This window comes from Mizuhopecten yessoensis, unplaced genomic scaffold (assembly GCF_002113885.1).
Source record: "Mizuhopecten yessoensis strain PY_sf001 unplaced genomic scaffold, ASM211388v2 scaffold10225, whole genome shotgun sequence".
NCBI classification, from domain to species: Eukaryota; Metazoa; Mollusca; class Bivalvia; order Pectinida; family Pectinidae; genus Mizuhopecten; species Mizuhopecten yessoensis.
This window is the reverse complement of record NW_018408440.1, coordinates 67,055-94,470: the sequence shown is the minus strand read 5'-3', so window position 1 is coordinate 94,470 and position 27,416 is coordinate 67,055. Positions and strand designations below refer to the sequence as shown.

The 27,416-nt window shown below is 33.3% G+C and overlaps 1 protein-coding gene across 10 annotated transcripts in view; it reads left to right on the top strand.

Moving 5' to 3' along the window:
* The window catches only part of LOC110459778 (interaptin-like), an 80,650-nt gene that overhangs the window by 12,532 nt on the left and 40,702 nt on the right, over window positions 1–27,416 (top strand). For 7 of the 10 annotated variants that reach the window (XM_021512207.1, XM_021512211.1, XM_021512210.1 and 4 more), the window contains exons 4-13: window positions 928–1,286; window positions 6,283–6,349; window positions 11,766–11,938; window positions 12,761–12,880; window positions 13,734–13,847; window positions 16,932–17,324; window positions 17,874–17,882; window positions 21,096–21,209; window positions 23,651–23,688; window positions 24,793–25,264. In XM_021512207.1, coding sequence (XP_021367882.1) covers window positions 928–1,286; window positions 6,283–6,349; window positions 11,766–11,938; window positions 12,761–12,880; window positions 13,734–13,847; window positions 16,932–17,324; window positions 17,874–17,882; window positions 21,096–21,209; window positions 23,651–23,688; window positions 24,793–25,264 — 1,859 coding nt within the window. Of the gene's footprint in view, window positions 1–927; window positions 1,287–4,811; window positions 4,999–6,282; window positions 6,350–11,765; window positions 11,939–12,760; window positions 12,881–13,733; window positions 13,848–16,931; window positions 17,325–17,873; window positions 17,883–21,095; window positions 21,210–23,650; window positions 23,689–24,792; window positions 25,265–27,416 lie in introns of those variants that run through there. The other 3 variants (XM_021512216.1, XM_021512206.1, XM_021512214.1) reach the window with 3 other exon arrangements.

The following is a 27,416-nucleotide window of genomic DNA, read 5'->3' as shown; positions in this document are numbered from 1 at the left end:
ACTGGCTAGAAAATGAACTTGCAAACATATTAAGTCACTGTGACATATGTACTGACGTTTCATCACCATTGTCAAGGGTGAGACTTTTCACAAAACAAACAGTGTAGCTGTATTTAGCTGAAACAGGAAGGCTGGAAATAAACTATGGAATCTAGATGTTGATGCACCATCTTATGTTTATTTTGTTTTTACTCTCCGTGATGAAGCGCTAGTGGGTGTTGGGTATCTGTCAAAGACTCCTGCTATAATCCACTTAACATCCACAACATCTAGGTTGTTGGTAATCTATCTTGTTTAGTTTGGAGTCTTAATTCTAAAACACAATAATGAAATATTTGCCTTTGCTATATCATATAATTCTGTACATTTCGTTTCCATTTTCATTCACCACCAGTTTTGTTTTTTTTAATTTATTTTGATTTTTTAACCATTCCTATATGTCTCCCTTACTTTCACAAATCCTTTTGTAAATGCTGAAAGTAGGTTTGACAAATATTGGCTGTTACAAGTATTGGCTGTTACAAGTATTGGCTGTTACAAGGATTGGCTGTTACAAGTATTGGTTGTTACAAGTATTGGCTGTTACAAGTATTGGTTGTTACAAGTATTGGCTGTTACAAATATTGGCTGTTACAAGCATTGGCTGTTACAAGTATTGGCTGTTACAAGTATTGACTTACAAATATTGGCTGTTACAAATATTGGTTGTTACAAGTATTGGCTGTTACAAGTATTGGTTGTTACAAGTATTGGCTGTTACAAGTATTGGTTGTTACAAGTATTGGCTGTTACAAGTATTGGCTGTTACAAGGATTGGCTGTTACAAGTATTGGCAGTTACATGTTACAAGTATTGGCTGTTACAAGTATTGGCCATTACAAGTATTGATATTTACCTGTACATAATCTTATTTATTTTATTTGCCAGCGGAAGCAGTGCTAAACGAAACAGCAGAAATGTTAATTCAGCAGGGCTTGGACGATATTGCTATGGTCTCGACCAGTGAACAGATTGCATTTCTTCTTGTTGAGCGTGCTCGTCTTCTTGACGAGTTGGAAGCTGAGCAGAGTCGAACAATATCGCCAATGGAGGCTATTACGGATGGTGAAGTTTCCGAGGATATTTTGAAACTAACTCTTGAAAAGGAGCGAAACGAACATGAGGAGGAACTAATTCAAGCAAGGGATAGTATTCGCTCCCTAAAGACAAACTATGAGGAAGAAATAAATGGACTAATGGATGAAAACAATAAACTAGAGGATGACCTTGTGCAGACAAAAGAAAAGGTAAGTTACATGTTTCTACTATAAAAAAACACTACCAGTTAAAATTGTGTTCATGAATGTAATTAAATCTGCTTTATTTAGACACTTCTTATCCTGCCTCCAATGATGTGAGACCATCATAAGAAGCAAACATTTATGTGATGTAGGGATTTTCCAATCAATCAGAATGATATTTACACTGACAATAATACAAACACTTCAAAGCTGAAAATTATCAGAAATAGTTTTATTTAGATCACTTATATCCAATAATAACTGATTAAGAATGTAAATATATGTATTGAACATCCATATTTACAAGCTCATGTTGGCTTTATGTTCAAATTCCTATATACATATTGTTGTATAATGTTGTATTACAGGTACAAATTGGCTAATTTTTAGTGGCTTGATATTGTAAGGGTAAACATTTTCATTTATGGCCAAAGAAATATGTTCAGTTTTGTATCTTTTGCCTACATGTGGTTAAAATAAGTCTATACCAGCCTGATGGTATCTGTCTGTACTATAAATGTTATAAGGTGTGGTAATATAAACCAACATACCTATAACCTACAATACCTACATACCCTGATGACACCTTGAATATGATATATATATGTATCAGGTACATAAACAATTAAGATAGATTTTAAATAGTTGCTCACAAAAGACTATCTTTATTTAAGATTTGACCTGTCAATTCAATAAGGTTTTATTGTCTGTAAATACGGGTATCATTTGACCATCAGTCCATATAAAGTAAGTTCATTGTGTCGTAAGGACGCTAACTGTCAATGACCACCATGCATGTGCAGCGTTCATTGACTAGTAAACTAGCTGTTTCATTGTAATATTAAGGTTTTGCACTGACAATCAACTTTTAATTACATTAAAATTAAATAATGTCTCTAGAATTGTTCACTAGGGTAGATATGGACTATTTGTTTAGGTTTTATATTGGGGTTTAATGTCCTCATAACAGCCTGTCCCGAGGGTAGAATTTCCACCTGTCCTGAGGGTAGAATTTCCACCTGTCCTGAGGATAGAATTTCCACCTGTCCTAAGGGTAGAATTTCCACCTGTCCTGATGCATGAGGGTGGAAATTCCATCTCTCCCGAGGGTAGAATTTCCACCTGTCCTGATGCATGAGGGTAGAAATTCCTAGTGCAGTGTATGTATAGGTATGTCTGGAATAACTAGATATATGTACGTGTGAGCTAGTTATTTGACAGGGGTGTTGAGTCACAGTGTCCTGTAGTCATTTAACACAATAATGTCATTCAATTAATCAATAATATTGGGATTATCATTTCAAAAATCTGAAAATGATCGTATCTGAATTTTAAGTAAGATTTAACCCAGCTATCATACCGCCAAAAAGTCTTTAAGTGTAATTTATACCTCCTCATGATCATGTACTGGGAACTATACAACAGAAATACAAATATTTCTTGAAGTATTTTTGAAATACTTCCAGACCATTCATATGTCTACCCAGACAAAGAGTAATTTGAAACACATTACTTTAATTGTTGTACACGTCAGCTACTTACCCATTTAACTGTACTCAATTACAACCCTGGAGGGTTAATCTGTTTAAAATTTGATGAAATATTGATAAAGACATTCACCTATATAATGCTCAGTGTTTATACTACAGCTCAAGGTTACATGTAAAAGTGGAATACTTTGTCAAACTCTTCCACCATGATCATTTGTCAGGTGTATTTGTCACATAAAAACTGGTCCATGCTATGATAATTAGGGTTTTCATGATAGAATTTCTCAATTCCTTTCATTAAATAATTAGTTAGACTCATTTGTAGTGCAGTACAGTGTGGGATGGTTCATTGAGTCTGAAACAGGTGTTAAGTGCACAGTAATAGTTTTTGATTATGAATAATTTAATGCAGTGTGTTTCTCTTTGAATGCGACATGTGACATGTGTCATTTGTAAGGGGTATTGTGATAATAAGTGAAATGTGACATTAACAGAAAAATACATGTGAAAATAAACCACTTTTAGTATAGAGATATTGAGGTATTAATATACACTTATACATCCTATTGTCAGAATTAACATGACAATTGACCAAGGTCAGTGCAGACTATTTTTTGTCAGCATCTGTTTGGTCGATACTGTATTATACAGGGGCCACCGTGGCCAAGTGGTAAAGGCGTCTGACATTCTGCTACCACTATAGCCCTCCACCACTGGGTCGTGGGTTCAAGGCCCATGTGGAGCAGTCCCCAGGTACTGGCCATGGGTCAGTGGTTTTTCCGGGGAACTCCGGCTTTGTTAATAGGACGTAAAACACAAACAAACCAAACTTCTATAACACTCCAGGGTTCTTTATACCTTACAACTATGCATTACACTACGTAGATAGGTGGGCTTTTTCCGGGAACTCCGGCTTTCCTCCACCACCAAAACCAGGCATGTCCTTAGATGACCATAGCTGTTAATAGGACATACAACACAAACACACTGTAATTTACACCAAGCCAATGTGTGAAAATGGACTATCAGAACCATTACAAGAGATGTCACCATTGTTTTCATTAATTATTTTAAAAGCCAGTAACAATTATATGCAGCTAAAATGTTGGGAATTTTGAAATAGCCATTTTTATTAAGGATGATATGTTTTAGGAAAACATGGTATTAAGTGGTAAGTGACATTAAGCAATGTAACATGAGATCAAAATCATTGCATATTTTTTCCCAATCTGCCCGATTGAGCAATTACATTTCTTTATCTAAAATCATGAAGGAATTTTCCTATGATACATAATATAAAACATTTGTATAGTGCCCAGTCGTCGTATTACAATTGTACAGTGCATATATATACGTATACTGCAAAGCAATTAACATCTTATACATGAATTTAAGACACTGTAAACTGAGAACATTCATCCACCAAATTGAATAATTATCATTACAAAAATGTGAAATAGTTATTGTGCAAAATATTTAAATCGGCATTTCATGTATCCTATTTCAGTTAATTAGACATCAGTTTCAAGGTGTCTCAAAACGTGTTTATCTAGATTGCTGTTTTTTTAGAAGTTTTCTAATTAGAATTTTACACTGAAGAATTATATGAAAGGCTTGGTTTTTTAATTGGAACTTTTCACAAAATGATCAAATGGAATTGAGCAATAAAATTGTTTCAGGCAGAAATGTGTTTCCATACTTGAACAGTTTAATGAGAGGGAGTAACCGAAGCAGTAGCTATAAAATACTACACATTCATTGTCTCTAGACCTCCATACTCATCAGTAGCTATAACATATACTACACATTGTCTCTAGACCTCCATACTCTGAGTCTACACTGTAGTCAATACCCAGTAGCCATTACAAGCCTATTGGATTTTTTACCTGATAATAGAGAGGAAGCGTGTTTGCAGAGCCGTTATGATCGGCAATTTTGGACTGAAAATCAATGGATTTAATTGGTCGTTTCTTGGCAGTTGGGAGCAACCTTGAGGGTTCCTAATCGTTGACAAACCAATATGACTTGTTGGATACTAGTGAAGTTTAATACTATGTAAACTGCGCTGATGTTAGTACACAACGGTACTTCACGGTAGCTATTATTAATTTGGAACTTTATTATAAAGCGAGTATCGATATTACAAACAAGCCATAGATGTACGTGGAATTATTAGTGACAGGAGTAATTTATACTGTTCACGGATCATGTATTCTAAACGGAACAAGGTTTGTATACAAAAAAGGTTTTGTTATTTAAGTGTCGTATTGTTTACAATATAGATAATCTTTAGCATTAGTGATATTGGACAGGAACAGTGTAACTGATCAACAATACAAATAGTGTACAAGGAAACTATCAATCAATGATGTACGTTTTTTTGTAGATTAAACATGTTTTTCACAAATTACGCAATTCATTTGCTGCATGTTTCTTGCAGATCTAGAGATTTTTTTCCCTCATTCAGGATTTGAGCAAACTCCAAAATTGATATGCTACACCCTTTCACTGTATAATCAATTTTTGACTGTACAGTGGCCCTGTACAATCTCATTTTGTTGATGCATGGGCTTCTAAAGTTGCAATTTATGTTTTTTATTTAGAAATGAAATCAGTGATATTAATTAAATATTTTGGGAAGAGCTCTGAGCCTTGTAATCAAGTGTGACATCATAATGTCTGGTGCCTAAGTTTTTTGATGCAATAATAACTCTAATCATTATTGTAATCAATTTTCTTCAAACTTATAGTAATTAAAAGAAAATTAATAGTTTTTTGTCTAATACCAGATATATTTCATTGGCACAGCAGAACCAATATTACCAGATCTATGGCTGGACTAGTGAACTCTGTATTGGAGTCCATCATTTAAGGGTTACAAGGCCATACTTCACTGAACATATACATTAATATATACCACTAGTAGATATACCACTATATACCACTAGTGGATATACCACTATATACCACCAGGGGATATACCACTATATACCACCAGGGGATATACCACTATACACCATGTACTAGTGGATATACCACTATATTCCACTAGTGGATATACCACTATATAGCACTCGTGGATATACCACTATATACCACTAATGGATATACCACTATATACCACTAGGGGATATACCAAAATTTTCCACATGTACTATTGGATATACCACTATATACCACTAGTGGATATAACACTATATACCACTAGTGGATATACCACTATATACCACTAGGGGATATACCAAAATTTTCCACATGTACTAGTGGATATACCACTATATACCACTAGTGGATATACCACTATATACCACTAGTGGATATACCACTATATACCACTAGTGGATATACCACTATATACCACTAGGGGATATACCACTATACACCATGTACTAGTGGATATACCACTAGGGGATGTTGGATCTTATCCTCCCTTAAGCTTGTATCAATAGACCTAGTTTGACAATGAATATAATACAGTTCATTGAGACATAATTTCAATTTTGTATTTTCAGTTGGTTGACATTGAGAAAGAAAACACAGTGCTGAAAGATGAGATACAACAGTTCAAGTCAGACTCGGGTAAATATAAATTTTCTCGTAATAGGTTAGCTATCCTAGATCTTCTCTGCTATATATTCATAGTAAATCTAAAGTTTAACCATGCTGCTTTGATTTTACATAGCGTGCTGCTTTAACAGCAATATTGTAATATCATGCTTCTTTCAAAACATTCTGGAGAGAACACTGTACATGTACACGCAGAATATAAAAGATGGGGAATATGTTCACCAGTTGAAGTTGAACCTCCTCTGGCATGTCAAGTCTGTTTATATTTGAATCTTTTTGTCCAGGGTCTGATACAGATTCAGGGTTGGTCCAAATTTCAAATCCAATAAAAAATCAGTTCTTTGCAAATTAGGCTATAGTTAATGAAAAAGTTTGGGGAAAATGTTTACACTTACATCTATATATAAGTGTAGGTTTAAAATCACATTTTTCTACAAATCTGAAAATAATTGGGCAGCATTCTTTGGCCTTGAGTAAATCAAATTCTTGGTGGAACTGATCCCCTAAAATTTGGTTTGCTTCAATTTCTGAAGGTCAATGTCAGTAGGATTATAATAGGCAGTCCTGTATATTTGAGAGGATCTGACAGAAGTCAGCCAGCTAGACATGCCAGCTGATATTTATATGTACTGCCTTATGCAAGCTTTGCTTTTCCAAATAATTTGTTCCCTTTAATACCGTGATTTTAAGTACAGAATGTATTATGATGAGGTGCTATTCTAGATCCAGAATTTCACAACCCAGTAAATATTTGGTATTGATGTTAGACAATGTCTAAACATCCATTTTTGTATTTTTAAACAATTGGCAGTCATTGTAACATTGATGAGTAATCCCGGTCACAATAACACTAACCCACTACAATGGAGGTTTTGTGTATCAACTGTAATTAGTCACAGGTAAAACTTCAGTGTGAAGTGTGCCGGCCAGTCGCCATACCAGGTCTTACTTATTCCATTAGCTTCGGACTTTAATCTCACAGTAGACGGGTTCTATCATGTCCAAATTTTACAAATGACCTCAGCATTCTGGCCTGCAAAGCCTGCCATGGTCAACCTATCAAAGTCATTAACTCAAAATTTGGAATTTTAGAATTTTCTTATCTAATCACAGTTACAAAACATTTTGTTTTAATTTCTATCCAATGAGAGACTCAAGACTTCACAGATTTTTAATCATATCAACATTTTGCTTATCAGAATCGCCCATACTGTTCACTCTCCAGCTCTTTTAACCAAATCCCAGTTCAATCAACACAAACACACACCTTCCCCAACATAATATAGAAGCTCACAGTCCAAACTGGATCTAGTATTTTATAATTATGTGGAAATACTAAACATACATGTATGTATAGCTTATGTTATTATGTTTCGATGTACAATAATCTTTCCTAAACTTTTCATTTACATTGGAGAAGATATTGTAAACAATCGATATTCTTTTTTTTTAGTGGAATACTTTTCAGGTGATGATATAGAAATACAAATTTGATATTAAATGTAACCCGATTATTTCTAAATACATGTGTAACACCTTGCCCTTTCCATTGTTAAATGTATGTTGATATAACTCCCACGATTTGCACCATTATGATGTGACATTTCACTAGTTCACACTGTGTGACATGGTTTTACCAGATTCCATTTCGTCCCGAAGCGCCCCTCTAGATCTCCTTTCTTCACCACTTGTTGAAATGATGATCTGAAGTAACAAAATACTTTCGCCCTACACTTGTAAATTCTGTATTCGTTCACTCAAACTTTAGCCCTACACTTGTAAATTCTGTATTCGCCCAGTCTAACTGTCGCCCTACACTTGTAAATTCTGTATTCTCCCAGTCTAACTTTTCGCCCTACACTTGTAAATTCTGTATTCTCCCAGTCTTACTTTTCGCCCTACACTTGTAAATTCTGTATTCGCCCAGTCTAACTGTCGCCCTACACTTGTAAATTCTGTATTCTCCCAGTCTAACTGTCGCCCTACACTTGTAAATTCTGTATTCTCCCAGTCTTACTTTTCGCCCTACACTTGTAAATTCTGTATTCGCTCAGTCAAACTTTCGCCCTACACTTGTAAATTCTGTATTCGCTAACTCAAACTTTCGCCCTACACTTGTAAATTCTGTATTCACCCAGTGTTAAATTTGCCCTTCACATATGATTTCCATGTTTATCATGTTGTTTTCTAATTTTCTAAGCTAACTTTGTAGTGATGACTGAAAATTGACAAATTCGAAGAAAAACTCACCGCCTCTATCTTTCCACCTGATGACCTCAAATTTTAGAGTCTTCAAGCATCATTGATCATTTTATTTATATTTTATTTTATTTGTATTTCAAAGTCGTGATCAGAATGAACTGATAACTGAAATATTTTCAATGATAATCATATTGACAATTTTAATAAAAATATAAATTCTCCTTGGCTCCAAACTATTAAAATCCTCTCACCTCCATTTTGTCAATATTTGACCTTTAAATTTGTTAATCTTAAAACATCATTGAGTTTTTTGTTTTGTTTGTTTTGCTTTTCATTGGGTAACTTGAAAATATAAGGTACACAAAATTGAATAACGTGTACAATGGGTGAGGTGTTGGCTGTCATACCTGTATAATACCTGTGTGTTACCTGTGTGTTACCTGTATGTGCGTTTTACCTGTGCTGACGAGATCGATGTGTAGTAGAAGGATATTTAGCACCTCCTTCAGACTTTGAAATATTGATTGAATTCTGCATAAAAGATTTCAAGGGTGTACATTGTCAGGCTGTTTGATTTGGTTTTATGTGTGAACCTGAACGTTGTGTATAGCTACCGAAATATGCGTAGTATTTCACACAAACCATATTTAACCTAAAGTTTACGTTTTATACCCCAGACTTATGTGTTTGGTGTAAACTTCATGCAAACATGCTGCCATAGACATCTGTTTTAAATACTATTGCTCATTTGCATTAAAATTTGTGAATACAAGTGCTACTCTACATATGAATTAAAACTAAACCATACAGTATTATCTGGTTTCTATGATACCGCTGAGCAGACCTATTTTCTGTTTGAGATATCCAAATTCATTAGCTGCAGTCACCATCACTCTTGTTTAAGGATGCTGACCTCAGTGTAAAGATCCTCTCCCCTCCAAAATAGAAAACCAGTCAATTATAAGCATCATTATTATTTGGGTAATTCTTAACTTTTATAATAGTTTGTGTTAAGAAAACTTAGGGGAGATAAGTAAAACACATATGGTATTACAACCCAATATCAGTTTGGCATCAACTTTTGGGACACTCTGGACATAAAAAATTTCAAGACAGTTTTTAGATGTGCAAGATATACACTAAGAAGTAAAAATATTTTGTAGCATTTTCAGCTCAAAATTCTACTTTGTTCATGTAATAAGTTTACTAGAATACTGCATTCCACCAATAACGAGAAAGGGAGATAACTGCAGCTCAATTATAGGTTTAATGATTGAACATGTAAATAATCCATGTTGAATTGGCTGGCACTGAATGTTTCAGGAAATCACAAGATTTCAATTATCTATTTCAGGAAGACAAAATGTATGATTTTGAATGATCAGTAAATATAATAGCAGTAAAGTAATCACTGCAGAGGTTAAACACACACACAAATATTCCCTTTTTTAGTCGTGTTTATGATTTAATACAGCACTTCTGTTTCAACGGAATATGCATCATAATGAACAGAGGTTACAGACACATTTCAAGGTTGACTTCCATGTACTTATTTAAATATCAAATATGTGTGAAACTTGTAGCCACTTTTCAGGTGGCACAGCAAATATTTGAGACTTTCAGGTATATTCTATTGAAGAGTCCACTTATGTACACATATCAACCGGATTTGACCTCCTGGTGTGGCAGGTTGGGAAATGCAAATATTGATATTTCATAGTTTGGATAAGTTCAGCCTTCAGTTACATGTACTTGTACCTGTAAGGGGATTTGTGGTAGACAGAGTATATTGATTAACGTTGATTAAATATCGATCCTGGCTGTGTTAGTCTTATTGTAAAATAAATTCCAAGATTACAGGTAGCTCAGATAGACTGAACATGGAGACTGAGCATCCTAAGCCAGTATATCCTTCAATCGTAATCATTTGATTTATAATTCAGGATAACTAAGTGCCAAGTTTCTGTATGTTAGCATAACTGATTCATGCAGGGTTTCTTCCCTACTGCATATGGTCTAAATACAGTTTGTGAATTCTAAACTACCAAAAACTACTTGTCAATGGGGAGATTACAATATTAAGTAAAAAGGTGATCTGTTGTTTAATCAAAACATTGTTAATTGATCTTGATATAGAAAATGATGAAAGATTGACTCCTCAAAACTATTATTTTAACTCAAAGATTTGTCTGAAACGGCTTAAAAGTGCTAATGATTCTATTAAGTAAGAAAGCAACTAAAGTATAGATCTCCAAATAGCAGAACGAATAAATATTACTTTCACAATAAATTGCTTAATTTTGTTTTTTTCTTATTTATGTACTTGAGTAACGAATATTTTTATCAGAATTTGATTTTAGAAAATACATAAGATACACAGAAAATAAACAATAATGTATAAATCAGAGAAATAAAATGCCCAGGTCCGATGGCAGGGAGCATGGATTAGGTCTGTGAGTAGTGTAAAATGATGACCTATTGAAAAGTGTTTTTAATATATATGTACCACATAATATCATACCTTTACAAATAAGCACATAGATTTAACAGGAAACCAGAAACTTTATTACTCGACAGTCACAGGGTTAGAAATGCTATACATTTTACTTTTTCAAAAGCACTTGCCCATAAGACCTCTTCTATATACAATCTTGTTAAAGACCATGGAATAGGTCTGAATGTATACTTTTGTGATGGTCTTAAATTTGCCATTGACTCACGTCTTTTCTAATTTATCATTGCCAAAATGTTTTCTCACAAAATTATAATGTTGTACCACAGGTCCAATTTTTCATGACATATACATGAACTGTTAGACTGTGAAGGCCTGTTAGTCTGAACAACTGAGGAGAGAAAAATTGAGTCCCATATTTGTACTCCATAACAGTGAAAATACACATTAATTAAAATGACATTGAGTTATTCAGGTTAAATGTTGTCTGTATTTGTGGATGTAACAAACATTAAAAGCTGGTGGGTTGAGCTATTGAATGATGTATTGTATGATACTGAAGATATACTTGTATAGCACTATTAATCCATTAATTAATCTACTGACCTTAACTCATTCACCCCTGAAAACACATTTGAACTCCTCCAATCTGAAGGTTGGAATAGTTCATTACACAATTTTAGGGGTGAATGAGTTAAATCTTAAACATGTACTTCATTACGTTACTTTTTGAAATGGTCATATTCCAACATAAAGGTAATGTTTGAATTTTAGATTCACGAGCATCAACACCTCGAGTTGGACGTCCACCAAGTCCCGCTCGTATGCCTAATGATGTGGCTCTCCGAAACATCATTCAGGAAAAAACTAAGCTGGAAGGGGAACTTCTAACACTGAAGTCCCATATACGGAACTTGGAATCCACCAATGAAGAAAATTCCCAAAAGGTTAGTGTTTTTAAGGTTAAAAATTATTTGTAAAAGGAGAGATGTGACGTGGAGAGTCGAAATTCTAGTCCCTTTCATTTCCCGTAAATTATTCAATCACCTTCATTTACAGTCAATAACCCAACCACTTTAATTGTAAGTAAACCAGAGAAAAAGTCGCTTAAAGCAATATGGCGAAATTACACCTTTTTGCTCCCACCCCTCAGCCCCCTGGGGGTCAGCCCCACCATTCATACATTATGTTTCCCCACCATCACGGAATGCTTTCAGTTAAACTTGGTCAATTCCAGCCAGATGTAAAGAAGATGTTTTAAGACATTTTTGACTGACGGACCGATGAAGGATGCCACAGTACAGCATCAAGCTCACCTGAGTCCTTGGGTCCTGATCAAATCATCTTCATTTCCAGTGGACTATATCCTGTCACATTTCTAGTGGACTATATCCTGTCACATTTCCAGTGGACTATATCCGGTCACATTTCCAGTGGACTATATCCTGTCACATTTCCAGTGGACTATATCCTGTCACATTTCCAGTGGACTATAGCCTGTCACATTTCCAGTGGACTATATCCTGTCACATTTCCAGTGGACTGTATCCTGTCACATTTCCTGTAGAAAATCTAGCCCCAATTTTGCAATAGATATGTGTATTGAATACAATCACTCGACTCAAGACTACAAGAGGTTTTGAAAGACTTCCTGATATCAGAGTATTTGAGATATTTAAGTTCAGCTACATACAGAACAGTACAGCTTTTGTTACTCTATAAGTAATGTAGTATCCTGACGAGTATGTCAATATCTTTGTTTTAAATAGATTAAGAATGTTGAGGAGGAATTGGCGAAGACACAGAGTCTCCATCAACAGCTACAGATGAAAAACAGAAGTCTTAAGTCGGAAATCGAGGAGGCAGAACAACAACTGGATGAAGCTGAGGTATTTAGCCCTTTCACCCTTGTAGACCATAATGGACTCATCCAGGTAGAGTCTACTAAAGTTGCATAGGGGTTAAAAGGTTAACATTGATATATTGATTGATTAATAGATTGATTGATTGATCAGATTTGATGTTCGAAACAGCTGAAGTCATATATGTCAACACCTAAGATCTGGATGACTTAAGTGCAAATGACAACACAGGTAATAGTTATTGATTTCCAGCCCAGGTTTGCTGTGAGGTCTAGGTCTGATGTATTCAACAGTGTATGGATCTTGATGTCATGGTCAGTACTGGTTTGTGACACACTTCTGAAAGGAGTTTTGAAATTAATGTTTAAAAATTGTTTATTTCAACGAATCCTTTATGAAAGTTTTGATTGTCCACATCAATTTTAATGTTTGTTTCTTTTGGAAATTAAAATTAAAAAAAATACATTTTATCATGGATTCATTAATTTGTCTTGCAATTTGAAATGGTCATATGATGATGGAGGTACATGGTTTATCATATGTTTGTGTTATCTAATGTTGGTATATTCTTGTATTATTCCTAGCATTTAAAAATACATTATGTTCTACCTTAGTGCGAGAACTAGTCATTTGAAATACCTTAAATTTGACATTAGTATCTTATAAAAAGTATCTTGAGTCTGTAGTGAAAGACACACTTTCTTGAGATAACATGTTTTGTTGTTAAAACCTGGTACATATTGTACAATGTACATGTTTCTGTTTTATTGATAAATAAAAACAAATTTGTCTTTTTTTATTGTAAAAGATGTCTAGGTGGCTTACCTGCTTGCAATACCTTGGGTAGGAATAGTTGACAGAAATAATATTCTTTTTCCAGAGCAATGTTGATGAGATGTCAGCAGAGAAGGATAAGATGAAGGAAAGTCTAAACTCAACAGAAAATGAGATGAAAACTCTCAGGGCTGAACTGCAGGCTTCCAGTAGTTTGAAGGTTATCTCCCCTTACTGAAATTATGATATCATCAGATTTATGTACTTAATTTCTTGCATCATGTATTGAATTGACATTAAGCGTATCTCCTAGCTACTGTTATCTGAAACATCATAACTGAGATTTCTCCTTAAAATCATTTTTCTCATAAAAACTCTGTTCGTGCTAAGAAGAAAACGAATACGAATATGAAACCTGGGTATCTTTAAACAATTCTCATAACCTATCTACATAATTTATACAATTCATGTTATTACTTCATAGATTATTGATAAATTTTGAACTTTTAGTTAATGCGGATTATAGGTCATGGGAATCATTGAAAAGACGCGTAGCTGATTTATTAGATTGCCTGCCATATACTAATGATAGGTAAAAAAATTTAACAAGAATTTGTTTAGGCTACAATGACCATTAAACTTGGCACTTTTACAAGTATTTAAAATGATTGGTATAATGATATAATTATTTACTATACGACTTAAAGTCTCTGGCTTTCCCAGCATGATGATTGAGGTTCCCAGGTAGGTCGTTGAGAAGCATTTAGTAATTGATGAACATTTTTGGCAAATGACAACTACATGTACTAAAATGGATAATTAGGAGAAACTAACAAGCAATCTATACTCTAAAAGTATTGGCCCTTTTTCATTATTTTTTTGCCAAATTAATGTTGGTTAAATTTGATCTGTAAGGCAAAATTTACATTTATATATATATATATAGAGATCATTCTTTATTTACCTCTTTTATTTTTCAAAATAACATTATTTGAAATCTTAACATTGTTTAAATGTAAATATTCTGATTTCATGTTATTTTCCGTATAAACTTAATGTGGAAGTAAAAAAATAAATGAATTTTAAAATAAAAACAAATCTTTGAAGTTCAAATTTCTATTGAAATTAGTAAATGAGATTATTAATGTCTTTTGGGCAATTTTTTCGTAGGATTTTACGAGAAAATAAATAAAGGCAAAAAAATGCAATTTTTGTTTATGCAAAGCATGCTTAATTTGAAATATAAGAAATGTGAACAACAAAAAAGATACATATTCAGAATGAACTAGTTTTTATTCACAGTTCACTGTGAATAAGACAGACACCTATTGAATAACATTTTATCAATATCATTGAACAGTATAAGTTTTGGTATAAGATTTAATTTTGTCTGTATATGACTTAAATCTTTAATTAGTTTTCATAATCTATAAATTGTTTACATTTTTCAATAAATAGTTTACATATTCTACAAATCATTTATATATAATGACAATACATAGTTAATATAATTTGTAAATAGACTACATAATCTATTAATAGTTTACATCATAATCTATAATTATTTTACATCATAATCTATTATTAGTTTACATCATAATCTATTAATAGTTTACATCATAATCTATTATTAGTTTACATCATAATCTACTAAAAGTTTAAAGACATATGCTACCTTACCGAGTACATTATATCATTCCAGCAATTTATGTAAGAGTTATCTCCCTTGATATTAATAATTATTTAGTAACTGAGTAAAACCCAGCTGTTATCAGTGCATGCTGTATTCCTGGCATTTGTGTGAGCAATTAATTAACCAAGTCCATATGCACATTAAAAATTTCTCGGTGTAGAAATCTTTTGGAAAGAAGATAATAAGGTAGTACACGTCACCTAAAGCCCATAAACATGGGAGATAATAAGGTAGCACACATGGATAACAGACTTAAATATGGGAATATAGAAAAGTTAGTACATAGGAGCTCTATGACAGTTCAGATTTTGGCCTGCTGACAATGGTTTCCCTTTAAGTTGTATAGTAAATGTTGTTTTGTGAAAGTCTGAAAAGAGATTCAAAGCATGGGTTAACCACAGATTAAAGTATTAAAACATGACCTTTAATTTTTCTGTGCCACAGTGTAGTATTGATATATATATATATATATATATACTATGTTAGTTTTAAGCTTTGAATAAGTTTCATTGTTGTTGTTGATCTTACTTTTGAAAAATGAAATTAACTTTCTGGGCCATGTTGTGGCAGGTCTTGTTAGATTTCACAGAGGACACACAGGACCTCTCCAAAATAAATCTAGACTACTCTCCAAATTTGAATGTAGTTCGACTTCCTTATCAAATTTAAATACATTAACATGCATAATGGTACATATGGATCATTTTACCACATTTTATATCTTACATAAGGCAACTCTTCATGTATGACTTAAGTTATGTAAAGATAAAATTAAGTTTATAATTTACAAAAAACAAAAAGTTCAGTGTATAACTTTCATAACTTATTTGATAAAAAAAAAATGTTAAATATATCTTACTAGAAGGTAAGGTTGATTAAATGATTCTATAAGGATGCTGACGATAGTGAATCCCTTCCTTCTGTGTATTCAGTATCACCTTGTTATACTAAATTATCCAGTACAACTATATATGGCCTACTACAAGGGTTTGTTCGTAAAGTCACAAATAAAATGTAGCGATTTACATAGGTCATACAATAGGATAAATGATGGATGCAGGCAGACGCTCTGCCTCTTTATCCATATCATAATATATTTTAAATGTATTTAGAAAATATAATTCATTAATTGCCGTTTCCTGAGATTTCTTTATGGCCGGCCAAATGATTGTATTTCAGTTCAAGATTTTTACAATGAGTATTAAGATTAATTTCAAAGTCCGTAATCGTTGGCGATGTAATAACATATTCGGGGAGACTGTTCCAGATTTCGACAACCCTAATGCTAAATGAATATATCAGAATAGCATGCTTGCAATGTTTAAGCACCAATTTTTTATTCATATTTTTTTTATTCTTTGATCTCAAATGAATCATAAATCCTTTAGGGACATATATTATGTTATAATCATACAGCTGTATATTACCTTAAAATCTATACAATCTAAATCTTTACTCTCATATATCATATTTAAATATTATTATAGAAATTAGGAGAGGATTAGGAAATAATATTTTTTCACATTAAGAATGAAGGGAGATCTGTTTGACAGAGAGTGACAGGTATTTGTATGGTAAGTAAATATTTTTTATACGTTTTAACATTTTCAGGAAATCGTGGATATCCTATCGTCAGAAAAGAACCAGCTTACAGAAGAACTTGGGACATTAAAGAAGGAATTTGATGAGGTCTGTACGGAGAAAGAAGAATTAACGGAAGAAAAATTAATGATGAGCAAAAGTGAAATAGAACTCACCAATCAACTTCATTCTCTGAAATTTGAATTAGGAAGTAAAGCTGACACGGGTGAATTTCAGAAACAGTCTGATCAACTGTTACAGACTTTAGATTTACTAGACAGTGCAACAACAGAACTGGAAAGCTTACGGAGTAACACAGACACTCTTACAAAGGAAAACAAAGAGTTACTCAATCGACTTGAAATGGCGCAAGAGGAACTCAAGAATTTGAAACAGGAAGGACAGGAAGTAGCTAAACAAGATGTAAGTTTGTTTTCTTGGTACTGTGGAAACAAAGTGTGCTCACTCCCTTGCCTCAGTTTTACTACTTATATTTTATTCTCTTTGAAAAGTGTTTTACCATAAAAACTGCTCATGCCAAAAAATATGATTATAATAAAAAAAAAGATCATACTTATTTCTCTAAGTCCTTACATTTTTATTTTTTTTCCTTTTTCTTTTATATCGGCGGAGGGGGACGAAAATTGTCGTGTCACAAAAATTCTCCTGTTTAAGGAATTGTTGTGAATAACATTTTAAGGAAATACCATTTTTATGTTTTTATTTATGAATAGATCTGTAGAAATGCTCAACATGGTTTTGAACATACATATTTTTATAGGGTTGTAATTTAGAAATTAGGTGGAAGGGAAATAACTCTTATTAATAACTGCTTACAATGTTTGAGATTTAGTCTGAATTCTAGTATCCAATTCAGGTTGGAGTTATTAACATTTTTGGAGAAAGATTTATATGTTTTTTTCAATATTTGGTCAGGTGTGTATTTGTGTTTTAATGATTTTGTGTTTTCAGCCGAATGTTGTAAGTTTTGATAGTCTTTAACACCTCCAGACAACAACCCTTTCTAATAGTCCATCAAAATTGATACCTGCTGACATGAAATTTCAGGACCCATGTGAAAAAGCAAATTGCCAGAAAAGGATTCAACTGTCAGTAATGTCCAACAAAGCTATGTTTTAAAGGACAGTTTCATTGTAGTTAATGACAACTACTCTGTCATATAATTGTGACTATCTCATCAACTTACCAATATTGATCAGTAATCACATATTTTAGGAGAAACTTTCCAGTGTTAATGCATCAGCTGCTTAAAAGTTTAATTTACTCTTTTGGAAATTTATCAAATTAACAAAATTTTGTTAAATTAGTCAATTTTTTTATTTTATTTTTATCTCATAATGACAAAATTTTATATCTAGTCTCTAAAACATAACTAATACTACTGTTGAACTTTGAATAAGAGTCATTGAGGAGATTATTTGATGGAATATTGGAAGGGTCAGTAATCATCCATACAAAACCCGTCCTGAGCTAGCTGTAATATAATATATAACACTTCTGTTAAAACAATGTTAAAATAAATCTTAACATAACATTTTCAGTCTATGCTTTATAAGGTTAACAGTTGATATTTCAACAAAACAAAATCATATGGAAATATATAGCTGAATATACTTTTATTAATCATGATTAGATATAGTTTTTCAACAAATAGTTAATTAATAAAGATTATTATATCAAGCAATGAATTTATATACCTGTACACTGTAGCTGTTTTCCATTGAGTTTTTTCTACTAAAAATTACACCTAACTAAGCTTGCTAAAAGAAATACGTATTCTTTAAAAAATGTATGATTTCCTGTTTATATACTCATTACTCTAGGAAAATGTTAACTTTGGATCCTAAATAAATGTAGATTAAAATTCAATGAGTATAATAAATGAAGCTTGTTCTACTGATTATTATACTTTTTCACTGCAACTGCTTCAGATAATATACTGTCTTTTAGGAAAAGATATATAATTTATCTTTCTATATGTATATGTACTATATTACTTATATGTATTCTAAATGTTATGACTTAAATTAACCATATTAAAATAGATTAGAAAATGAAATATAAAAAAGAATATTAATGGCTAATTATCAAAGACACAAACAACGCAAACACCAAATTAGCTACTATGATATTTTTATTTTTTAAGGTTTGTCGATTATATGGCCACGGCTTCATACAGATGTGGTTACCGACTCTAAATTAGAGTCATAGGGCAAACCAAACTTAGATAACTGCAGATCAACTTGATCAAACTTGTGCAAAATTGCAAAACTTGGGACAATTGAAATAAGGACAAATTAAGTGAACACTGGGAAAATAGCGAAAATTTAGATACAAAAACTTAAAATTTGTTTTGACAAAATATGATTGTGCTTACCATGGATTCTGAGATAGCAAGAGGAAGTTATAGGGGAGATAACTCTAACATGCATATGCTCCGCTAGGCTTAGGTAACAACCAACCAATAAATATAACCTAATTTGTGCTTAGATAAATCAATTTAATTTTTTACATTAAATTTTATTATAATAAATTTTATACAAGTTACGTTCTTAGAAATTTCCTTGATATTTTATTGAAATTTAATTACATGCGGAGAATTGATGTAAATTATTTCTGTTTGAATGTAACATCAAGTACTGTAATGGTCTTTTAGTTCGTAGGTGTTTATTTCTGTGAGGGATTAAATCTGACGAATTTTACAAATTTTGTGAATGTATCACAGTTCTTAAAATGAAGAACCTAATATGAAAGATTTGAATCTAAAAAAAATAAAAATGTTATTAATAAATGCATGTAAACCTCTTACTTATCATGAAGGTCAACGTTTTCTTTATGTAGGACTGGATAACTAAAATTAAACCAGTTGTTAAACAAGATTACATACAAAACAAAGTTCCATTTATATTCTGTAAGCAATACATAGCAAATAAAATTCTGGATACAAACTAGGGAAATTATTTATCAACACAATTACACAACTGTACTGTATGTTAGTTTGATTTAAGGAAATATTGACTAGAAATCCTTCAAATATTAGCTATCAAATCCGAATGTCTATTGTTCAAACTTTCCTTCTGTACATGTCATTTACACGGATTGGAGGCCTTTATCCATGATGTGATAACCACTGACCTCAAAATTAAATATCTTCGTTATGATTTTTATTGATTGATTTTTTTTATTTGATCCTTCGGCTTTCAGCGTTCACCATGCATGTCTTGTCTATAATAATCTGCCCGTCCTATAAGTTAGAATGATTCAGGATTGATTGTCTCCCTTTAAATTCATTACTTATTTCAAAGGTCTTAATTAATTTGTCATGGATTTATTATATTTATAACTATAGTACCTTCATGTGTGACTTTATCAATCGGTACTGTTTAATAATATGAGGTGATTTTTTGTTTGAAAACCCAAACTTTAGTTTGGAGTGTATCTCAAGATAATTTTCTGTATAATCCCTGTATGTAATCTTTGTATAATGTTGGGATTTAAGCATATTATATCAAATTTGAACTCATTATACTATGTAAAGCTATCTATAAAAGTATATACATGTACATTTATATTCTTGGGTAACTAATTATATAATTTGTATTGATTAACATAATATATGCTTTATTTTTTAATGTTGAATTAAGGAAATTATAGAATTGTTCAAATCCTGGTTAGTGATATGCAGTCCATAATTTGTTCACTAATTATAAAAGGTATCAAAAACAAAAACGAGAACTACACTTGCAGTTTCTTTCAATTTACTCCCATATGATCAAGTCATTTGGTAATTCAATAATACAGACACTATAAGACAGGGGATTCTTCAATTGCTGTATCCTATATCTTTAAAAATTATGATAATTCATTGTAACAATGATTTTGTCAAATGTTATTTTTTTATAACAGTTGGTGTTATGTTTTGGGAAAATACAATAAACACTAGATTTATCACATTAGGTTTACTATTTCTTTAATCCTCTGTATACATGTAAAAGCTAACCAGGCTTTGATCAGTTTTTGCTTTAATATATGTTTATATAGTATTCATGTATATATAGTATACATGTATATATAGTATACATGTATATATAGTATACAACATGTAAATGACTAACTGGGGGAAATGGCCGGACTTTTAAATTCACTGTAGGATTAATTTTGCCTTTTCATCAGATTATCTTGGCCCATGTCAAGGATCAGAACCAAAAACTCTCTAAGGAAGTTAACACGCTAAGTACTGATTTAGAGCACAGCCAGAAAGTGGAAGACGATTTGATTCAAAAGCTGGTAAGACTGCAGGCAATGTTTTTACCAACTTCATTCACTTAGGCAGTAGTATTTATACAGATTTCACCTATCAATTAGTAGTAATCCCTGCACATTACTTTTTATTTTCATGAATACCTTAGTACATTTAAACTGTTTTAACAGAAACCTTTATAGTACAGATACCTGTATAAAGTAGACATTCAGTTTCACATGCACTATACATTTCTAGTATAATAGTCTGTGTACACTAGAAACCTGTTTTAACCAGACCTCTACCTAGGCTTGTTAAGACATCTTGATAAATGCCTGGTTTGTAAAGGTCACAAAGGTCAAAAACATTAAAACGTATTAGTTGAATACTTCTGGATAAGCATGAGGCTGAGGCAACAATTATTCACAAGCTGTAGCATGCTGTCATTTGGAATTATCAGGTATTTCCAAATGAATAACCTTTATCAATTTTGAAGGTCACATGGACAAATTTGTTAAAACATTTAGACAAATTCTTCTGAATACCAAGAGGCCTTATTAGGTGATTCTGTTGTTCTGACCAGTCACAATCTAGATGGAGATACAGCTGATAAGTCATACATCTTCAGACAAAGAGTTGACATACAAATTTTGTCAGTTTTTCATTTCATCCATTTTAGTACTTATGATAGTAAGCATCTCAGTTGTGTCAATATTTTTACATTTAAAGGAATTCAAATATCATGATCATGAGCTCATTTGGTGACTGATATGCTGGAGTACAATCATTCAAATGCTTAATATTGCTGTCCGAGGTTACATAACACCTCATGATAGATGTGCATACTTATTTATACAGCTGGGCAGAATATAGTTAGTTTAATCAAGCTGAATTTATACACGTAATATACATGTAGATATGGACAAAATATTAATAGTATAATGGAATGTAATTTTATAATGTCTTCACTGACATCAAGATGGAATTACTATTTAGTCAAACAAGAAAGTGTGATGGTTAAATCAGAGTAAATAGCAAAGACACCTGATAAATCTATGTCAGATATCAGATACTGTGGGCCATTGATAACGTGGGGTGCTTGTTAGGTAAGGTTTCACCCCATAACTTTAATTGATGATGCAGTACTACCTCCCTAATGTAGCTGTTAGGCATGAACGAATGTTTGCTTGGACTAACCAAATGTAAATCTGTTCATATAGTCTAACAATATAATATCATACTGCATGGTGTGTGTTACTAACTTCACAAGCTTTCCTCATTATCTGTTAGTTATTCATCAGTTAAGGAGATACAAGAATGACTCTTATAAACAATGAAAGACATTATAATAACAGAAAGTTTCAATTTGTCTTACCCTGATTTCTGAATCACCAAATTATTCTGTCTGTTTCTGTCTCCATGTTGCCCTAATGACATATATCGTTACTACAGTCTACAAGTGACTGATTAGGACAGATGATGTACCACGTTGCCCTAATGACATATATCAGTACTACAGGCTACAAGTGACTGTTTAGGACAGATGATGTACCACGTTGCCCTAATGACATATATCAGTACTACAGGCTACAAGTGACTGATTAGGACAGATGATGTACCACGTTGCCCTAATGACATATATCAGTACTACAGGCTACACGTGACTGTTTAGGACAGATGATGTACCACGTTGCCCTAATGACATATATCAGTACTACAGGCTACACGTGACTGTTTAGGACAGATGATGTACCACGTTGCCCTAATGACATATATCAGTACTACAGGCTACACGTGACTGTTTAGGACAGATGATGTACCACGTTGCCCTAATGACATATATCAGTACTACAGGCTACACGTGACTGTTTAGGACAGATGATGTACCACGTTGCCCTAATGACATATATCAGTACTACAGGCTACACGTGACTGTTTAGGACAGATGATGTACCACGTTGCCCTAATGACATATATCAGTACTACAGGCTACACGTGACTGTTTAGGACAGATGATGTACCACGTTGCCCTAATGACATATATCAGTACTACAGGCTACACGTGACTGTTTAGGACAGATGATGTACCACGTTGCCCTAATGACATATATCAGTACTACAGGCTACACGTGACTGTTTAGGACAGATGATGTACCACGTTGCCCTAATGACATATATCGGTACTACAGGCTACAAGTGACTGTTTAGGACAGATGATGTACCACGTTGCCCTAATGACATATATCGGTACTACAGGCTACACGTGACTGTTTAGGACAGATGATGTACCAGCTATCATCATTTGTGATGTTTTTGATGTTTAAGCATTGAACTCCCCAAATTTGCAATAATTATCAAACAAGCATATTTTCATATACCGCCTCACACCAATCCTACAGGAGTTCAAAGTTATAAGATATGCCTTGTAAAGCAGTATGATAATCTTGTCTTTCGTGAATTGATATAACTTTTATATCATAAATTACAGGATAACTTACAACAGCAGCATGATGAAGCCAATGACAGGTGAGTCTTATTTACATCTGATCAGTGGAAGTAAAGTAACGGTGCACGCAGCCAATGACAGGTGAGTCTTATTTACATCTGATCAGTGGAAATAAGGTAATGGTGCACGAAGCCAATGACAGGTGAGTCTTATTTACATCTGATCAGTGGAAATAAGGTAATGGTGCACGAAGCCAATGACAGGTGAGTCTTATTTACATCTGATCAGTGGAAATAAGGTAATGGTGCACGAAGCCAATGACAGGTGAGTCTTATTTACATCTGATCAGTGGAAATAAGGTAATGGTGCACGAAGCCAATGACAGGTGAGTCTTATTTACATCTGATCAGTGGAAATAAGGTAATGGTGCACGAAGCCAATGACAGGTGAGTCTTATTTACATCTGATCAGTGGAAATAAGGTAATGGTGCACGAAGCCAATGACAGGTGAGTCTTATTTACATCTGATCAGTGGAAGTAAGGTAATGGTGCACGAAGCCAATGACAGGTGAGTCTTATTTACATCTGATCAGTGGAAATAAGGTATCGGTGCACGGCAGTAAGCATTATATATATATAGGACGTTTATAATTTGTAACCTAAAATATTAAATGTTTGACAAGTTAAAGACTTTTGTCTGCCTTCATTGGTATTTGAAGATTTTTAATGCATACACCAATTATGATTAACTTACAGATAAAGTATAATTATACCTCATCTGTAAAATAACTCATGAAATATTTCATCAGTTTAAATAATTTAACTTTTTTTTATCTGCAAAAAATTAATTAATTAATTTTATTCATATTGATTTATAACACATAAGTTTTATTTTTGCTTTTCAAAACTGGTATAAACTAGACAATAAAGACTTGATACTAAAATGGTCATCATTTCACTCACACCATCCAGCCAATGTTTTAGTGGATGGATTTGTTTTTATTTTTACACAAAATAATCCTTTGCAATTTGGCTTCTTTTGATGGGAAGTTGTAGCTGGATTTCCGGGGCTACTTTGTTCCCTGTTATAAAGCATAAAGAAACAGTTTTAAGGATTTGATAATTTTCATCGTCGTTGATTATAAGCATTCAATAATATAACGTAACATAATTCCTATTTGCAGGTATAATAAGGAAGTGGAGGATTTGAAGTCAAAGCTACAACTAACATTTTCTGAGCTCGGTAAATCTAAGACCCTTCTGGAGGAACAGTATGGACAGAACAGTGAGCTTCAGGACCAGTTACAGGTACTGGAGCGCACGCTAAACGAAACATGTCAAACAAAGAGGGCCATCGAGACAAAAGCTAGTGAAGCCGGTCAGCTCGCTCAACAAATCAACCAACTCGAAAATCAGTTGTTAGAAAAAGGCACTTTTGAGCAAATGTTTGAGGAAAAAAGAGACGAAATATCTTTATTAGAGAAAGAATTAGATGAGTTGGAAGGACTAAAGTTTGAACTGGAAGATACGAGAGAACAGTTGGAAAAAGAGCGCAATGTTCGATTTAAGATGGAGTCAACCATTCACGAGTTAGAACAAATAATGGAGGATCAGAAAATAGATAATGAAAACATGCAGCAGAGTCTAAACAACAAGGTAAGTGGACTTGAGGACGTTCATACTGGCATGTGGCAAGTTAATAAACCAGGTAGGGGCGTTTATACATAGTCAGAGCTCCAGTGTTTATACTGGCATGTGGCAAGTTAGTAAACCAGGAAGGGGCGTTTACACATAGTCGGAGCTCCAGTGTTTATACTGGCATGTGGCAAGTTAATAAACCAGGTAGGGGCGTTTATAAGGCAACAACGTTAACTGTACTTACATTTTATATTGATATGTAATATCTATATTGACGCTTGGAATAAGTGTTTTTTCATGCCTTTCATAAACGAAATTTTGTAATTTGAAATTTAATTAAAAAGAAATAACAAGTTTGATGTAAAAAACTGATAAATACTAACTTTAACCCAACTGACATAATTTTTAGCTCACCTGGCCCGAAGGGCCAAGTGAGCTTATGGCATGGTGCGGCGTCCGTCGTCCTTCGTCCTTCGTCCGTCCGTCGTCAACATTTTACTTTAAACAACTTCTTCTCAGTAACCATAAGGCCTAGGGTGATGATATTTGGCCAAAGGCATGCTGGGATGAAGGGCTACCAAGTTTGTTCAAATAAATGACCTTGACTTATATTCAAAATCACAGGGATAAATTATGTTTAAAACCTTTGAACAACTTCTTCTGAATAACCGATAGGCCTAGGGTGATGATATTTGGTCAGAAGCATGCTGGGATGAAGGGCTACCAAGTTTGTTCAAATAAATGACCTTCATCCATTTTCAAGGTCACAGGGTTCAAATATGTTTAAAACTTTTCAACAACTTCTTCTGAATAACCAATAGGCCTAGGGTGATGATATTTGGCCAGTAGCATGCTGAGATGAAGGGCTACCAAGTTTGTTCAAATAAATGACCTTGACTTATATTCAAGGTCACAGGGGTCAAATATGTTTAAAACCTTTAAACAACTTCTTCTGAATAACCAAGAGGCCTAGGGTGATGATATTTGGCCAGTAACATGCTGGGATGAAGGGCTACCAAGTTTGTTCAAATAAATGACCTTGCTTTATATTCAAGGTCACAGGGGTCAAATATGTTTAAAACCTTTAAACAACTTCTTCTGAATAACCAAGAGGCCTAGGGTGATGATATTTGGCCAGTAACATGCTGGGATGAAGGGCTACCAAGTTTGTTCAAATAAATGACCTTGATTTATATTCAAGGTCACAGGGGTCAAATATGTTTAAAACCTTTAAACAACTTCTTCTGAATAACCAAGAGGCCTAGGGTGATGATATTTGGCCAGTAACATGCTGGGATGAAGGGCTACCAAGTTTGTTCAAATAAATGACCTTGATTTATATTCAAGGTCACAGGGGTCAAATATGTTTAAAACCTTTAAACAACTTCTTCTGAATAACCAAGAGGCCTAGGGTGATGATATTTGGCCAGTAACATGCTGGGATGAAGGGCTACCAAGTTTGTTCAAATAAATGACCTTGATTTATATTCAAGGTCACAGGGGTCAAATATGTTTAAAACCTTTAAACAACTTCTTCTGAATAACCAAGAGGCCTAGGGTGATGATATTTGGCCAGTAACATGCTGGGATGAAGGGCTACCAAGTTTGTTCAAATAAATGACCTTGATTTATATTCAAGGTCACAGGGGTCAAATATGTTTAAAACATTTAAACAACTTCTTCTGAATAACCAATAGGCATAGGGTGATGATATTTCGCCAGTAATATGCTGGGATGAAGGGCTTCCAAGTTTGTTCAAATTCATGACCTTGACTTATATTCTAGGTCACAGGGGTCAAATATGTTTAAAACATTTAAACAACTTCTTCTGAATAACCAATAGGCCTTTGGTGCATAAATTTGGCCAGTAACATGCTGGGATAAAGGGCTACCAAGTTTGTTCAAATAAATGACATTGATTTATATTCAAGGTCACAGGGGTCAAATATGTTTAAAACATTTAAACAACTTCTACTGAATAACCAAGAGGCCTAAGGTGGTGATATTTGGCCAGTAGCATGCTGGGATGAAGGGCTACCAAATTTGTTCAAATAAATGACCTTCATTCATTTTCAAGGTCACAGGGGTCAAATATGTTTAAAACCTTTAAACAACTTCTTCTGAATAACCAAAATGCCCAGGGTGATGATATTTGGCCAGTAGCATGCTG